This window comes from Tiliqua scincoides, chromosome 14, assembly GCF_035046505.1.
Source record: "Tiliqua scincoides isolate rTilSci1 chromosome 14, rTilSci1.hap2, whole genome shotgun sequence".
NCBI classification, from domain to species: domain Eukaryota; kingdom Metazoa; phylum Chordata; class Lepidosauria; order Squamata; family Scincidae; genus Tiliqua; species Tiliqua scincoides.
In genome coordinates this window covers 14,624,261-14,641,210 of record NC_089834.1, presented here as the reverse complement: position 1 = coordinate 14,641,210, position 16,950 = coordinate 14,624,261, and the positions used below count along the sequence as shown (strand labels likewise).

Sequence of the window (16,950 nt, the reverse complement as noted above, 5' to 3'; positions counted from 1 at the left end):
CTGCTGCTATCAGCGGTGACCACGGCCACTAGCCTAGATGGCTTTCACACAGGGGACGAGACAAACTCTGGGAGGTCAAGTTCATCCGTGGCTATTAGTCACAGTGGCTATATACAGGGTGACCCAAAAAAACCAGAACCCATAAAAATTTTATTAAATCCTACAAAGGTCCAGTAAATTTCAAGAAACTTACTGGACTCAAATTTCAATCTGTGTACGATTATTCCCCAAAGTTTCAGTTATCTTGGTCGCTTTGCATAAAAGTCATGTTCTTCCCAAAGAAAAATTAAAATTAACACTTTTATTCAAAGATTTGTGGGTTCTGTTTTTTTTTGGGGCCACCCTGTACTACCTTCCAGGTTCATGGAAAGTGTGTCTCTAAATATGAGGTTCAGGAGAGGGCTTTCATCTCCTGCTGGTGGACTTCCCAGAGACAGCTGATGTGCCACTGGGGAAATAGGATTCTGGACTAGGTAAGGCCCCCTTGAGTCCAATCCAGGTGGGCTCTTCTTTGGTCTGACCGGGTCAAAGAGAGGAAGTCAAGAAGTCAATATTAACCACACCATCCTGCTGTTGGAAGGAAAAATCCTTGCCTATTTTGGGGACCCAACTGAGAAAATCTCTCTCTCTCTCTCTCTCTCTCTCTGATAAGATGAAACAGTGCCTTCAGTTTCAATCCAGAAATAAAATGGGCCGTGGGTACCAAAAGTTTATGAAACACAGAATCCAGCCAGCTACAGCAGGGTCGGTTAAACATTAGAGCCAGCAACCAAGGAGTGACTTGGGCTCTTGGCCAAAGCATTTTTAATGAGGTGTGTTCAACTCTCTGGGCAGTCCGTTTACACCCAGGGAACAAAGACAGGCATTATGTTTTGTGCACGATCTCGAGTAACTAGAAGACCAGGGGAGGGGCGGGGAGGGGGAGAGAAAGGCACAGGACAACTCACATGTTATTCACATCTGTCCCTGCAGCTTTTTCTAGGACTTCATCAGTCACTTCTAGGCCTGGGGGGAATTCGGGATGCTTTGCGGAAAAAAAAACACACATATATTTTTTAAAGATGGATCCATAATCGAGGACATTCATTTTCTTGCCAACTGCAGCCCCTACCCTAAACAAATCCAGGCACATACCCCCAGTGGCTATCTCAGTCCTCTCTGTTTTGCCAAGGTGCACTGAACTTCTGCAAGTGCAGAGTGCATCTCAACGCAGATCATTTTTGAGAGGAGCTAGCAACCTCATCAGAATTACCTTATGGTGGAAGGAGATTTTAGTGAGCAGGAGTTTTGTGTAGATGTTCACGAGCTGGCCGTAACGGTCATGTAGGTGACCCTGTCAAGGAAAAACAAGCACCTTCTTTTAAAAAGAAGAATAGAATCTTGGACGAGTCCACCCCATACTCCTTGCTCAAACTGGCCTTCCCAACAGGGCTGGTCTGGTGCAGTTCCTGACATGGGAGGCGAAACACCTGTCCAACCCCCCATGCAATAATTTCCAGTTCAAAGTTCTCAACCAAGTGGGGAAATTGGTGTATTCCTGAGACTCACCCACAGGTCTCCGGTTTCTCGAATGTTACTTCGGTACCTCAGGCAGTCTTGAAGGACCTGCAGAAGGTGGGCAGGTGAAGAAGCTTAGAAAATGAGAGTTTTGCCCCACAGCACAACACAAACCATTCTGCAAGAGGATGTGAAATGGAGGCCGATCCGTCCCAGCAAAACAGGCCTCCCAAATCCAGTTTGAAGCACCGTATTTTGAGGAGGGCATGGATAAGTTGGAGCAGGTCCTGAGGAGGGCGACAAGGTCTGGAAACCCAGTCCTGCGAAGGGCACTTCAAAGAGCTTGGTACGTTTCGCCTGGGGAAGAGGAGACTAAAGGGAGATCCAATAGCCGCCTTCAAGAATCTTAAGGGCAGCCATGCAGAAGAGAAGAAGGACTTGCCCCCTTGTGGCTCCTGAGGGCAGGACTGGCACCAACAGTTGGTACCTTGAAATTCCAAGGAAGCAGATTTAGGCTAATTGTCTAATGGTAAGAAATGCCTGGCGCTGGAATGGTCTCCTGTGCGCAGTAGCAAGTGGTCCCTTGCTGGAGATTTCCAAGCAGAAGCTGGACGACATGCTTCCCATCAGGGATGCTGTGACAGCAGCCTGCACTGAACAGGGGGACGGTTCAGTTAGATGACCTTCAAGGACTTCTCCAGCTCTAAGTTTGATTGAGCTTCTAATAATAAATGATGCCATCTAAGATTTCCGGGCACTGTATCTTGGCCTGAAAATGACGCAGGCCCTGCTTGCAGACTTACAATCTAATAAAACCTGGTTTATTCTCCAGATCTTTAGAGCTAAGATCGTGGCCCAACTACTGTATGGTGTACCCATATGGGTTATGGCAGCCAACAGGTCTCTGGATCGAGTTGCAGCTGTTTTCTTCAGGAGGATTCTTGGAGTCCCAAACTCCATCCGGTTAGCAACGCTGGCTCTTGAACTGGGAGTTCATCTCCCTTCAACCATAGCATGGGCTATTACATTCAAATTCTGGCTCCGACTCCACCTGTCTCTTCCATCTGACTCCCTCCTTAATGATCTGTTAAGAGACCCTTTTCTGTCTAGTTGGTTTTCTAAAATTGATTCCAAATTGAAGTCTCTAGATCTTTCGTTGGAATCTTTAGTGGGCCTTGACATCAACAGTGCCTTTAAGTTAATTCAAACTAGGCTCTGGGAAGCCGAATTTTCCTCTCTTTTCGCTAATCTTAACCCAGTTTGTTCCCCTCTTTCTTTTGGTTTTTGCCCTTTACCAGGCCAGCCCTCTAAATATTTCGTTACCTTAATTAACCCCTTTCTTAGAAGGGCTTTTATGCTCGCGTGTTTCAATATTTTTCCTTTTTCGTATCATCTTGGCAGATTTTCCCACATCCCTTGGAACTGCAGGTTATGCTCTTTCTGTCACCTCGAACCCGACACGTTAGAGCATATCTTGATTTATTGCCCAGCACACTGTTCACTTCGGAAGTTGTATCTAGACCCTTTTTTACAGCGTCCTATTAGGCCATTTATTGATCCCCTTTTTGTTTTGTTAGGCGACAACCAGGCTAGCATTACTATAGCAGTTGCTAGTTTTTTATCTCAAATTATCAGAATTCCTCCCGCCTGATTGTTGTATTTTCATTTATATGCCAATAAAGGTATGATTGATTGATTGATTGATTGATTGATTGATTGATTGATTGATTGATTATAAAACCTGGTATGGAAAGGGACCAGGAGGGATGTCAGCTGAGGGTCTGTTGTCCCTGTTGGCTGGTTAGTTCTCAGCTGTGAGATTCAGCCTTCCTCCCCCACCCCAAGCTTCCTTCGCCCTCCTCACTCCCTGAAGCTTGCTGGGACATGTGCTGGAGTGTCATACAGGTTGCACCATTTTCTTGTACCAGTACCAAACTGCTGTGCAGCTATCTACCATATGGACTTTTCCAAGCAATTGTCCTGCATAAAATACTGATTCGACCTGGAGCCTCTGTCGTTAAGTGCTCTGATCCCTGGGCCAAACGGGTCAGCACAGACTAACTTACGTTCGGATGCCCATCCCGGAGGACCTTGTGAAGAACGTGGCAGAACTTCCAACTGAGGATGGCACTGCTGGGCAAGGGGAGACCAATGGCGTATGACCAAAACGTAAATGCTCCTTTCTCGTGATGAGTCCCCAGGATAATTCCTTGGTTGAAGTCAAGGCAAATGTCAAGTGAAAGGCAAAAGTGGGCCAGCTGCCTCCATCGGCCCGTTCAGTTCCAACAATAGGGAAAAATCCCATTTTAATTTATGTTGCCTTGGGGGAGGGGCAACAAATAGTGAGATGGTGAAGAGGTTTGGAGTCAGTCTTAGACCTGAAAGATTCAGGTTCAAATCCCCACTCAGCCATGACGCTTCTTGGGTGACCCTGGGCCAGGTAGCCTCACCTACCTCACAGGGTTGTTGTGAAGGCAAAAGGAACTATGTACACCACCCAGAGCTCCTTGGAGCAACGGCGGCGTAAAAATGGGAATGGGCGGTATAAAAATGGGAATAATAAATAAAGCTAACATAAGAACATAAGAACAGACCCACTGGATCAGGCCATAGGCCCATCTAGTCCAGCTTCCTGTATCTCACAGTGGCCCACCAAATGCCCCAGGGAGCACACCAGATAACAAGAGACCTGCAAGGCATCCTGGGAATTGTAGTTAAGAACATAAGAACAGCCCCGCTGGATCAGGCCGTAGGCCCATCTAGTCCAGCTTCCTGTATCTCACAGCGGCCCACCAAATGCCCCAGGGAGCACACCAGATAACAAGAGACCTCATCCTGGTGCCCTCCCCTATCTATCAGAATGGCACTCAAAAATGGCAGCTCTGTGTTGAATTCCCCCTTCCTAACAGGATCAATGTGTCTCCTGATCCGACATCCTTCCATTAGTCACTTCCTCTCTGCTTAATGACATCACTTCCGGCCCTCAGCAGACGCCGTGAATACTATTCAGTCCACTATATGAAATGAGTTTGATACCCCTGAATTAAATGGTTCCTATAAATGCACAGACATGGAAAAGTTACACCCAAATCAATTATCCAGGTCTTTTCTTTTTCCAAGAGCCCACAGTTATGGTTTCATGCTGCGTGCCGACCCGTCTAAACACCATATGAAGCAGACAGTTAATTTCTATGCATTTTTCAATCTGTGTGGGTGTAGTGAGAGACCTAATGTGGGTAACAGATGAAAGAAGCACACAAACCGATTAATCAAAATACTCTCAAGTTTCTACCCTCCGGAAAATTTACATGACACCACATCTCTACCTCCATCTTTCTCCACCCTCCCACCCCAATTTCTAAATCTGCCCTTTGCATGAAAGCCTGTTTCTGCCTTAGTCTGTCACATCCCCAGCTGAAAAGAAAGAACAGCAAAATTGAGTGGGATTATTTTTTAGTGCTGTTGTAATACTAGATCTAGGGTCATCCAATAAAACTGATTGGCAAGATAGTCAGCACAGAGAAAAGGAGGTATAGCACTTCTTTACCCAACGCATCATTAGTCTGCGGAATTCATGGCCAGAAGATGTAGTGATGACTACTGGCTCAGATGGCTTTAGAAAAAATGGGATTAGACAAATACACTGAAGATGGCCATTAGCCAGTGTAGCCAAGAACAACCTCCCCCTATGTTCAGGGGTAGTGTACCACCACAAACTAGCTGGGGGGACGGCGATAGTTGGAGAAGGTTCTTGCCTTTGTCTTGTGCCCAAAGGCTTCTTGGAGTAGTTTGGATCACAACACTGGACAAGATGGGCCTTTTGACTCCAACAGGGCCCTTGGGACATCCTTACATCCTTGCTTTGCCATGAGGAAAAAAGGATACGGCGTGCATGCTTCTCTTTCACCGGGGCTTCCACTGTGTTGATGGCTTTGCTGATGCTCATAGCCTAGAAAAGGGGGAAAGAAAAGAGACATTAGGACTAGCACTGATGCACACTATTCATTTTCCATATGCAACACTCTCTGGTCACCATGGGCCATAGTGCTTTTGTCTTCAGAGATAGGGAGCAAATCCACAATGATGACCTAAGGAAGAGAGAGGTCCACTTGGGGAGGGGTTAGTCTCAAACCTGTGTTGTTGGTTTTTTTTTAAAGAAAAAACATTATCCCAGCTCAATTGAAAAGTCAAAGCCCAATCCTATCCACACTTTCCTGGGAGTAAGCCCCGTTGACTCTAAGTGGGCTTACTTCTGAGTAGACACGCATAGGCTTGGGCTCTCAGACAGCAGGTATGGAGCTGGCCTTCACTCTGAGAATTACCTGGACAGACAGGGCAGTTTAATGATGCTCTTAGCAAAAGGCTCTTGCGTTCACAACAGTTTCATAAAACATTAAACCTTAATACTATGAGCGGGAAGAGAACGAAGAGTTTGCCATGGCTTTCGTCTGTTTCACCCCCTCGAAAGGAGAAGTCCAAACCACACAGACACTTCTGAAAAGGCACATGGAAAGCAACCAACAGGATCTGGAAGCGGATTGAAAAACCACACATCCTCTGAGCAATGTCAGCTGTGGATTTTGTTAGGCAAACTGCAAACTGAAACCAAAAAGGGGCTGTCTCCGCTCTGCAAAAGCGTGATAAACTCATGTGATATCACAATAAAAGTGTGGCATTTGAGAATCTGGTTCTAATCAGAAAGAGAGTTGCAGGAAAGGACCATTTAACTCCCCACCATTTACAGGATGCTTGTGCCCATCGCTGATGTTCAATGAAAACACACACCAAGTTTCTAGCCCTCATTGCCACAGAGAAAACACTGGTACTCAAACATACATGAGCATATATTAAGATGCATTCGTTTCATGCATTAAGATGCATTAGTTTCAGTCCCCATTGCAGGAGTATTTTGCTTGTGCCAAAACACACGTACAAGGTTATTGGATGCGTACCACAAAGAGGCAGACTCCATTATCACCTGACCTGATCTGGGCAGGCATTTGCTTAGCCTGTCATTAATAACTTCAGGCTGGGAACCAGGTGACCAGGAGACACCTCCAACATCTATACTGTACTCCCCACCAACACACACACACACAAGTCTTCCTTGGAAGCAACTGCATTCTCGACCGACTCAGTGGTTCCACGCCCCAAATGAATATCATTACATAACCAGATTAAACCAACCTTTCACTTTAGGTACAAATGTGTTAAAAAGAAACACATTAAAAAGGTATATCAGTGACTTTACTACAGCGATGAGGTACTGCCATTCTTGGTTGTTGTTTGTTGCCTTATGCCTATCATGGCTTGTAACCTGCAATGGGCTGATTCTCCATCCATCTGTCCAATCCCCTTCCAAAGGCATCTAGGCCAGACGCTATCCCTACATCCTGCGGCAAGGAGTTCCACAGATTAATTACATGCTGGGCAAAAACTATTTTCTTTTTGTCTGTCTTAAATATTTTCTGTAGTCTGTTCAATGAAAGCAGAGGGGCAATGTGCTCCTAGTGAACTGCCCTAGTTAAGTAGCGGGATGTCAGATTTTGGGGCAGTTGAAATCTCTGAACCGTTTTTCGAGGGCAACCTCACGTAGAGTAGTCTAACCTAGATGAATACGGCAGACAGAACAGAGACTTCAACCCTGTGAAAGATTGGGTTGGGGGACTTGGACAACAGTTCTTGGGCACGGAAATTAGGCTGTTACGAGAGTGTCCTTATTTCAATCTGTGGAATCCTGAGGGCCAGTGGAGGCCAGTGGAGACCAATTAGGTGCAATTCTTCTTATGTGCCATCCTGCCACATGCAAATCAACCTCACCACCCAAGAGGGCAGAAGCTCCTTTTGGCCCATTGAACTCATGGCATCCCATAAACATCGGCTACACCAAATCTGTTTCTCAAAACAGCCCAAGAGGCTGACGCAGTTTCCCCAGCATCTCAAACTGGCTCCATCAGGAAGATGTTGGTTCTGGGACACAAACAGAAGTGCCAATTACAGCCCGCACAGCCAGCCCTGAAACCTTCAGTCAACTGATAAGGTCAATCTGTTCCTCTTCCAGAAAGCTTAAGTGGGGAAGAGTTAAAACTGAAGCTTTTCTAGAGCTTTCATACAACTCCAGAAACACAGGGCAGCAGGCAAGTCCTGCCTGAGTTTGGCAGCGCTGTGAGAAGGCCTGGCTTCAGACCATGTTTGCCACCCACCAGAGCTGGCCAAGATCAGACCACATCTCGCTTCAGCTCTCAAGACACACCGCCAGCTTTGTCAAGCTCAGTCCCAGCCATTCTGCTACACCAGCTCTCTTTTCAAAACCCTAAATGACTTGGGGCCCGGATACTTAAAGGGCCACTTCCTCCCGTACGATCCTGCCCATTCACTTTGGTCACCTGGTACACCCTATTGCACATCCTGCTTCCGAGTTGCTTTTGGTGGGAATGTGAGAGTCTTCCCAGGCGGTGGAACTCCCTGCCCCAGGAAATGTGTTTGACCCACTCCCTACTGGTGTTCCAATGTCAGCTGGAAACTAGTTTGTTCTGACAAGGTTACGGCGAGTCCCTGATGACTCCTGGCCTTAGTTGATTTTATCTGATGCTCCCATCTGTGTTTCTCTTAATTGGTTTTGAATTGTGATTATTTTTAATTTGCGTTGTTAGCGGCCTTGAAAATCCATTATGGGTTACAAGCCATGATGTGTATGCGCAACCTCCTGATTTTAGAAATGGGCTATGTCAGAATGCCAGATGCAAGGGAGGGCACCAGGATGCAGGACTCTTGTTATCTGATGTGCTCCCTGGGGCATTTGGTGGGCCGCTGTGAGATACAGGAAGCTGGACTAGATGGGCCTATGGCCTGATCCAGTGGGGCTGTTCTTATGTTCTTATGGTAGACCACTATGAGATACAGGAAGTTGGACTAGATGGGCCTATGGCCTGATCCAGTGGGGCTGTTCTTATGGTGGACCACTGTGAGATAAGGGAAGCTGGACTAGATGGGCCTATGGCCTGATCCAGTGGGGCTGTTCTTAAGTTCTTATTAACAGAAAGACGGGAGACAACTTCATTATGTGTCTTTAAAACGTAAAATCCTTTTATTTTGCATACCAAAATCATTCTACTGAACGTTCTTCTCAGCTCTTTTAGGGCTTTGGAGTCTTTGCCACTAGCCCCTGAACATATATTTTTAAGCTTCTAGGAAAATCCAGAAACCAGCAGTAGATAATGCCCAACAAAAGCAAAAATTAATAAGACTTATGTGTTGAAAATGTCATTCGTTCATTTACGGTGGACATGCCCTAAAGCAATACAATACCAGAGAGCTCCTGTTCTACGTGTCATGCACTGCTAAAGGATGGTCAATATGCTTACAACACCCCTTTCATGGTTAATCCTCCCTGCAGTGCAGGCTGAGACGGGGGGATGTTCCAATGTTATCCACTGCTTCATGGGAATTTGAGTCTGGGTCCCTTTGCTCAGCACACATCCCCTGCCCCGTGCCGCCTCTCCTACAAGGCTCTTTTTCCCCCTACCAAGACTGTAAGGACAGGGCTCTTTGCGCTCTTGTTACAACAGTGGAGGCAGTGGCTGCAGCTGTCTTAAAACATTAATGAATTAAGGATATGAGCAGATCGCGGTAACTGATACGAAGGTATCCTCTGCGGCACTGGCTTAACCTTAAAATCCAGGGTTGGTGCTAGGACTGTGCAGATCCTAACGCTTCAAAATAAAGAGGAGTAACTTCTCCTACAGATGCACCCCTAATTCTGCAAACTGCACATCGCGATGGCAGCCAAATACATCAGAACACGCTCTATTCGGTCTTACGCTGGCCTCAGTAATCGCCCTTCACTGGAGCAGCAGATGGAACAGCCCACAGTCCTTTAACTCATTTATGAGGGTCACTGCCGCAAGGTGCTTACACGGCCTTAAAAGAAGATTAGATCAATTCACAAAGGTCTAACAGCAACTCTTCAGCAAGATAGCTCTTCACCGACAGAGCCTCCATGTTCAAAGGCAGTATACCTCCGACCACCAGAGAAGCAGGAAAAGTCGGCCACCTTCCCACCTTGCGCAAGAGAGCGTGCGCGCAGAGGCACAGATGACTGAAACAAAATGTTGAGCCTTATTTTGATCCGGCAAGGCAAATTTAATATTTCTGTGCCTGCCAAACGGCACACAGATGCTCGTCTCAGACCAACCTCCGGCATGCTTCAAGGCTTGCAGGAGTGTAATTAATTATTTTTAAAATTACACCGACTCTGGGCAGCTGTGTCAGCATCAATCTCCACCTATTCAAGCCTCAGATTTCGATTAGCCAACCGACAGTCTGAAGTTACGGCTCTGCGCAGAAACTCCTTCGCGGGCAGGACTGGGCAAGCGGGACCTCTCATTCGATCCCTCCACGCCTGACCTCGTTTCATACAGAAGTCCATTGTGGATTCAATTCATTTAGATTCCAAGAACTAACCCTGCCGCTGAACTGCACAAATGAATGAAGATGTCTCTTTTGGAGAGTGATATACGACTAATTGTCTGCCTCTTTAATCCACGTTATAAACAGCAAGGCCATTTATATATAAATAAGTATTTTTCCCCCCTGCAGAGATGCCTAGTTGTCCTAGATATGTCCTTACACATCGTTACAGGAACAAACTATGTGATCTTTTTGGTTATCCCACTGTGTGGGGTCTCTCCACACAGAGAGAAGTTTTAGTGTGACGATATAAAACTCTCTTCGGGAGTTCACCATCGTTGTCTCCTAAGTGAAGCAGGAACAAAAATTTTGCAAAAGAAACCCATAGACTTCAAGATTCTGATTCATAAGAACATAAGAACATAAGAACAGCCCCACTGGATCAGGCCATAGGCCCATCTAGTCCAGCTTCCTGTATCTCACAGCGGCCCACCAAATGCCCCAGAGAGCACACCAGATAACAAGAGACCTCATCCTGGTGCCCTCCCTTGCATCTGGCATTCTGACATAGCCCATTTCTAAAATCAGGAGGTTGCGCACACACATCATGGTTTGTACCCCGTAACGGATTTTTCCTCCAGAAACTTGTCCAATCCCCTTTTAAAGGCGTCCAGGCCATTCACCATCACCACATCCTGTGGCAAGGAGTTCCACAGACCAACCACACGCTGAGTAAAGAAATATTTTCTTTTGTCTGTCCTAACTCTCCCAACACTCAATTTGAGTGGATGTCCCCTGGTTCTGGTGTTATGTAAGAGTGCAAAAAGCATCTCCCTATCCACTCTGTCCATCCCCTGCATAATTTTGTATGTCTCAATCATGTCCCCCCTCAGGCGTCTCTTTTCTAGGCTGAAGAGGCCCAAACGCCGCAACCTTTCCTCATAAGGAAGGTACCCCAGCCCTGCAATCAGTCGCTCTCTTTTGCACCTTTTCCATAAGGGGGGGGGCCTGGATCTACAGACCCTGTATCTGCAGATTCATTTATTCATAGATCGGGACCACAGCTCCGGAGGGTGGGGGGGGGGGGAAGGTGTTCACCTGTATCCGCAGTTTCACTTAACTGCAGAGGGTTCTGGAACAGAACCCCCGTGGATACAAGGGCACACCTTTATAGAGTGAAGAGGGTTCCCTGGGCCTTAATCCCATTTTTCCCATAGACTCAATGATTCAGTAGCCACTGGGTTTTCCTGTAACCTAACCCTAGAGGATAATGAGAACTGCCTGTATTTAGAAGAGGAGGAGGAAGAAAGGAAGAACTATCAAATATTCAATCAAAATGAAATATCCTCAAATATTTGGCTGGGGGGAGGAGAAAGAAGGGGGTTTGGTTTCACCCATTATCCAGAAGGCCTTCCCATCGTATTCCAATTTGAAATAGACTCCCTTTTCAATGCCAGCCCTACGCAACAGAAGCCGTATTTGCCCAGCAGACGATAAAGATTTCAAGGGCACACCCTGCCTGCAGATTTAGGACAAAGTTGCAACTGTTAATTGAAGCAAAACTCATTTTGCCTTTGATCGTTCACGGGATTCCTCTAATGAGAAGGTGCAGGTACGAAGTCGATGTAGGAAATATTTTCCGTCTCTTCGCCCGCACCTCTCGACCACTACTCTATAGCAGCATCGCCAGGTCGTGCTAGGTGGGTCGCCAGGAACGGAATGGAACTCTCTCTCCCTCCTCTCAAATCGGATGCTAAACTATCGACATGCTCAGAAATTCAGAACAAGGAAGCTTTCAACCAGGCAGACGCCAAGGATGAGAACCCAAACAATTGACATAACCTCTTAAACTGGGTCAGCTTAAATGGGTTTGAAAAACAAATGAAGGAAGTGGGATTTAATAGGCTGAGGGCCATGTTCCTTGCGCACAAGCATTGGCAAAGAGAAGCTGGCAGAGCTGATGGGCAAGCAATAATCTCCCAGACAGGGTCAAGCCTAGCAAGGGCAAGGAAGGAACTGGCTGGATAGGCTCGGCTTATTTGGGCCCTGGAGGCAAATGCCTGGTGGGAAGAGTTACATAGAGCTGATTTGATGTCTAGCATCAGAAAGGAGAAGCAGTCAGTGACCCAACTCACAGGTGATCCTAAACTCTGCTGGCTAATAATCTGGGGGAGAGGCACAGACCTTTTTGGTGGTGGCCCCCTGTCCATCAAACACCATCCTTACATTCCGACACCTGGCACTTACTTTTCCTTGTCTTGTTTTTAAATCCACAGAAATTGCTTGCTTATTTTTTTTTTTAAAAAACTATTTTTACCAGAGGCCAAAGTGAAAAAACTTCGGGAGAAACTGGGCGTACATTTTTACAAGCCAAGAAAACACACACTCACTCACCCACACACCACAGGCCTACCCGACAGGGCTGTTGGGAGAATGGGAGAGATCGTGTGCCTTATGTATTTTGAATGCTCAGGAAGCACAATACAGAATGCTAAGTGTTTGTCCTTCGTTGCCAATGTCAAGGGGAGCTTCCTTCACGGACTTGTCACGGGCACCACCACTGCCGTTCTTTTTCAGCAGTGTGTGCAAGTGCGTCAGCCACTGATACTAGCCGATTCCTGTGGACAATGGAACTGTACACTCCACGCCAGACCTCGGAATGCGCTAAACAGCATTCCCCTCCCACGGAAGCCAAAATGCGACATATTACTAAGGGAACATGTGCAGGCTAAACGGAACCTCCACACTAAAAAAAAAAACCCCGGCACATCTCCAATTACCAGAGGCTGGGAACGCACCACAAGGAGGTGTCCTTGCTTGTGAGCTCCCAGAGGTATCCTGCTGGCAGGAACAGGAAGTAAGATTAGAAGAATCATCCGTCTGATCAAGCCAGGTCATCTTTAAGTTCTTACGCATTGCTCCCATGTATCTGTGCGCACACATATAATTTTAATGAGCCTCGTCCCTACAGGTTGGACAAAACCACCACTTAAGTTACAACACACACACACACGCACACACACACAAAATCTATTACCATGTGAAACATCTCCTGGGAATGCGAGTTCTATTTCTTTGTTAGTGACTATCCCGCTCCACAACAGGACAGCTCTCAGAGTTCCACACTAACCCCAACAGCAGATTATGGGGCACACCAAGCTGGAAGTGGGCCGCTGTGAGATCCAGGAAGCTGGACTAGATGGGCCTATGGCCTGATCCAGTGGGGCTGTTCTTATGTTCTTAAACTACAATTCCCATGAAGCCTTGCAGGTCTCTTGTTATCTGGTGTGCTCCCTGGGGCATTTGGTGGGCCGCTGTGAGACACAGGAAGCTGGACTAGATGGGCCTATGGCCTGATCCAGTGGGGCATGTTCTTATGAAAAAAGGCTTCCGTGTCCACACTGTGGTTTCCCTTGTCAGTGTAAATATGTGACTGATTTGCTACAAAGAGCAGCCGTTGAACCACAGAGGTGATGTCATGCAAGCCAGGTGAGAACAGCTGAGAGCACTGGGCGTGCCCAAATGGCACTCCCTTCTAATGATCGTGCCGCATACCTGGCATTCTGTCACTTGTTAACTCCAGGGGAGATTTTGCAACATGCGCAAAGAATGTTGAGGAGCTGCAGCTGATGCAGTGTGGTGCAATGGTTAGAGTGGCAAAGCCGGGGGAAGCTCTGGGTTGAAATTTCCCCTCGGCCATGAAGCTCACTAGATGGCCTTGGGCTGGTAGCCATCCTTAAAGCGGGGCTGTTGTGAGGATAACTTGGGGGCGTGGAGTCGGGGAAAGGACCCTGTGCTCTTGGGAGGAAGCATGGGATGGAAACGATGAAATTAGTGTGACGCCACTGTTGATCGCTTGTGCCTTACTAGAGCAGGGGACAGGATACACAGCAAGAAAACTGTGGCAACGGGAAACATCACAACAGGAAGTCATGCAGAGGGGCAGCGGGCAACTCCTTCTCCAAGTGGGTAACATAAATACTCCTGGGAGCTTAAGAAATGCAATCTGTTTCTCAGGGCATACAGCTTGGGAACTACCAATGTACTGGGGAAGTACCAGTGTATACGTGTTTTTCTCCAGAAGGTTCTGTGGGGTGGGGGAGGACAGGCAAATCTGTATGCGTGCGTGCATACATAGACACGCAATCATGTCCTCCAGCACCACTATGTTCTCTGCTCAACAACATCTGGCAAGCAGGCAACAGATCCCTGAAGCAATATGAGGGAACAGTTGGGAAGATTGATTGAGCACTCAGAAGACAACGTCCCACCACCCCCACCACAGAAGAACAGATGAGATTCCTAAGCATTCTTCCAGACAGATTACACTAGGATCCGTTTAAAGCCCTGCTCTGCACTCTCTGCCATGAGGCTGGTGTCTGATCCAAGCAGGGACCCTCAGCTGCTAAGTGAACAGGGGTCGACACTGAGCACATGCTCTGAGTGGAGAAACTCCCAGGTTCAATCAGTGGCACAGGACTGGGACAGAGCCCAGAAATCCTGGAGAACTAGAGAGGAACCAGGGGCCAGAAGTGAAGGGGTCACAGATCTGTCTGTGTCACAGAAGTGTCACAGATCTGTCTGTGACATATCAGGAGAGAGATCTTGGGGTGGTGGTGGACAGGTCGATGAAAGTGTCGACCCAATGTGCGGCGGCAGTGAAGAAGGCCAATTCTATGCTTGGGATCATTAGGAAGGGTATTGAGAACAAAATGACTAGTATTATAATGCCGTTGTACAAATCTATGGTAAGGCCACACCTGGAGTATTGTGTCCAGTTCTGGTCGCCACATCTCAAAAAAGACATAGTGGAAATGGAAAAGGTGCAAAAGAGAGTGACTAAGATGATGACGGGGCTGGGGCACCTTCCTTATGAGGAAAGGCTACGGCGTTTGGGCCTCTTCAGCCTAGAAAAGAGACGCCTGAGGGGGGACATGACTGAGACATACACAATTTTGCAGGGGATGGACAGAGTGGATAGGGAGATGCTCTTTACACTCTCACATAATACCAGAACCAGGGGACATCCACTAAAATTGAGTGTTGGGCGGGTTAGGACAGACAAAAGAAAATATTTCTTTACTCAGCATGTGGTTGGTCTGTAGAACTTGCCACAGGATGTGGTGATGGCGTCTAGCCTGGACGCCTTTAAAAGGGGATTGGACAAGTTTCTGGAGGAAAAATCCATTATGGGGTACAAGCCATGATGTGTATGCGCAACCTCCTGATTTTAGAAATGGGCTATGTCAGAATGCCAGATGCAGGGGAGGGCACCAGGATGCAGGTCTCTTGTGATCTGGTGTGCTCCCTGGGGCATTTGGTGGGCTGCTGTGAGATCCAGGAAGCTGGACTAGATGGGCCTATGGCCTGATCCAGTGGGGCTGTTCTTATGCTCTTAACTACAATTCCCAGAATGCCTTGCAGGTCTTCTTGTTATCTGGTGTGCTCCCTGGGGCATTTGGTGGGTCGCTGTGAGATACAGGAAGCTGGACTAGATGGGCCTATGGCCTGATCCAGTGGGGCTGTTCTTATGTTCTTAACTACAATTCCCAGAATGCCTTGCAGGTCTTCTTGTTATCTGGTGTGCTCCCTGGGGCATTTGGTGGGTCGCTGTGAGATACAGGAAGCTGGACTAGATGGGCCTGTGGCCTGATCCAGTGGGGCTGTTCTTATGTTCTTATGCCTGATTCTGCATAAAGAGGACCATGCAAGGTCCTCTGAATCAACTCTGATTCCCTGACCCTGGAATGCATGAGGAAAGCACAGGCCAAGACAAGCACCCATTTGAGCCAAGGAAGGGGACCAACAGTTTGGCAGTTTGCTAAATGACCTCTTTCTGCTCAGAACAGACCAGCCAGGGGAGGACCACTTTGCATTCCAATCCTATTTTCCACCCTGGAACTGAAGCAGCGCACCAACAGCGTACACCGGGTTTCTCCAAACCCCGGCCCTCGGGCCGGATCCAGAGTTTGGGAGAACCCTTCTCCCTGTGAGCGACGCTTATCGTTCCGCCGTGCCGCGGCTCTTCTGGGCACCAGATCCAGACGCCGCAAAGCTCTGTGTAGTCACATCCGCCAAGAAATCAGGGCACAATGTCTGCTGGGGCACTGGAGCATAGACAGGACTACCCAGAGCGTTGTGTTGTCTAGATCTGGTGCCTGGAAGAACCACGGCGCGGCAGAACGGTAAAGCACCATTCACCATAGGGAAGGCTTTCTTGGCCTTGGTGTACACCAAGGTGATTGAGGAGGGGGCACTTGCCCCAGACACAGGTTGGAACAGGGCACAAAATGGGTAAACAATATGCAAGGTGCTGACTGTGTTACAATAATATTGATAAAAATATCAAGCGCAACCAATGGCAAGAATTGCAGCGCGGCAAACCCACAGCCCCCCCAAAATCCCCCTATCGCACGTGCCACAATTGTGCTCAAAGCCACACTCTGAAAGCCAGGACTCTGACACCCAAGTAGACTTTCAGAGAATCAAAGCCTTGCCCCCCCCCACTTGGCTAATAATTCATCATCCATCAATGACTCTGGCATCGCCTTTCAGAAAGGATAAACGGGGCACAAATCCTTCCTTGAAGGCCATCAGCGCTTCTCCGCAACATGCTCCCAAACTGAGCCAGGCGTGGCTCTCTCTGCCAACAGCTTCTGAGATCCTGACTCCCCCTTTCTCCCGAGTTGCCCAGAGAAAAGGAAGTGACTCAGAAACGGGCTCTGCTCGAACCGTTTTGAGATGGAGTCACGAAGCAAGACGGCAATTATTCTGTTTTTAGCCAACTGGTATTTCTGGTTTGGGGCGGGCTTCTGCATCTCGGCGCACATGTGGCCAGGACTGCTTCCTTCAGGGTGATGGCATTTCCCCTTTGACACCTGCTTGTGGTGGGACAGAAAGGAAAAGAAAAGGAACCCCAGCGAATGGGGGCTCTGCAGAGCTTCCATTACCAGCCAAAATGTTTCTGCAGAGCAAACTGCGGCTGATCAAAGCAGCAGGAAGTCTTGCAGAGAGGCAGCGGGCAACTCCTCTCCAGCTGGGTAA

General features: G+C 47.7%; 1 protein-coding gene across 1 annotated transcript in view; it reads right to left on the bottom strand.

Moving 5' to 3' along the window:
- HIP1R (huntingtin interacting protein 1 related) overlaps nt 1–16,950 on the bottom strand; it is a 52,358-nt gene that overhangs the window by 23,440 nt on the left and 11,968 nt on the right. Inside the window, exons 2-6 of the mRNA XM_066609661.1 lie at nt 5,383–5,446; nt 3,564–3,706; nt 1,549–1,605; nt 1,253–1,333; nt 948–1,024 (exon numbers count right to left, since the gene is read on the bottom strand). Coding sequence (XP_066465758.1) covers nt 948–1,024; nt 1,253–1,333; nt 1,549–1,605; nt 3,564–3,706; nt 5,383–5,446 — 422 coding nt within the window. The remainder of the gene's footprint in view (nt 1–947; nt 1,025–1,252; nt 1,334–1,548; nt 1,606–3,563; nt 3,707–5,382; nt 5,447–16,950) is intronic.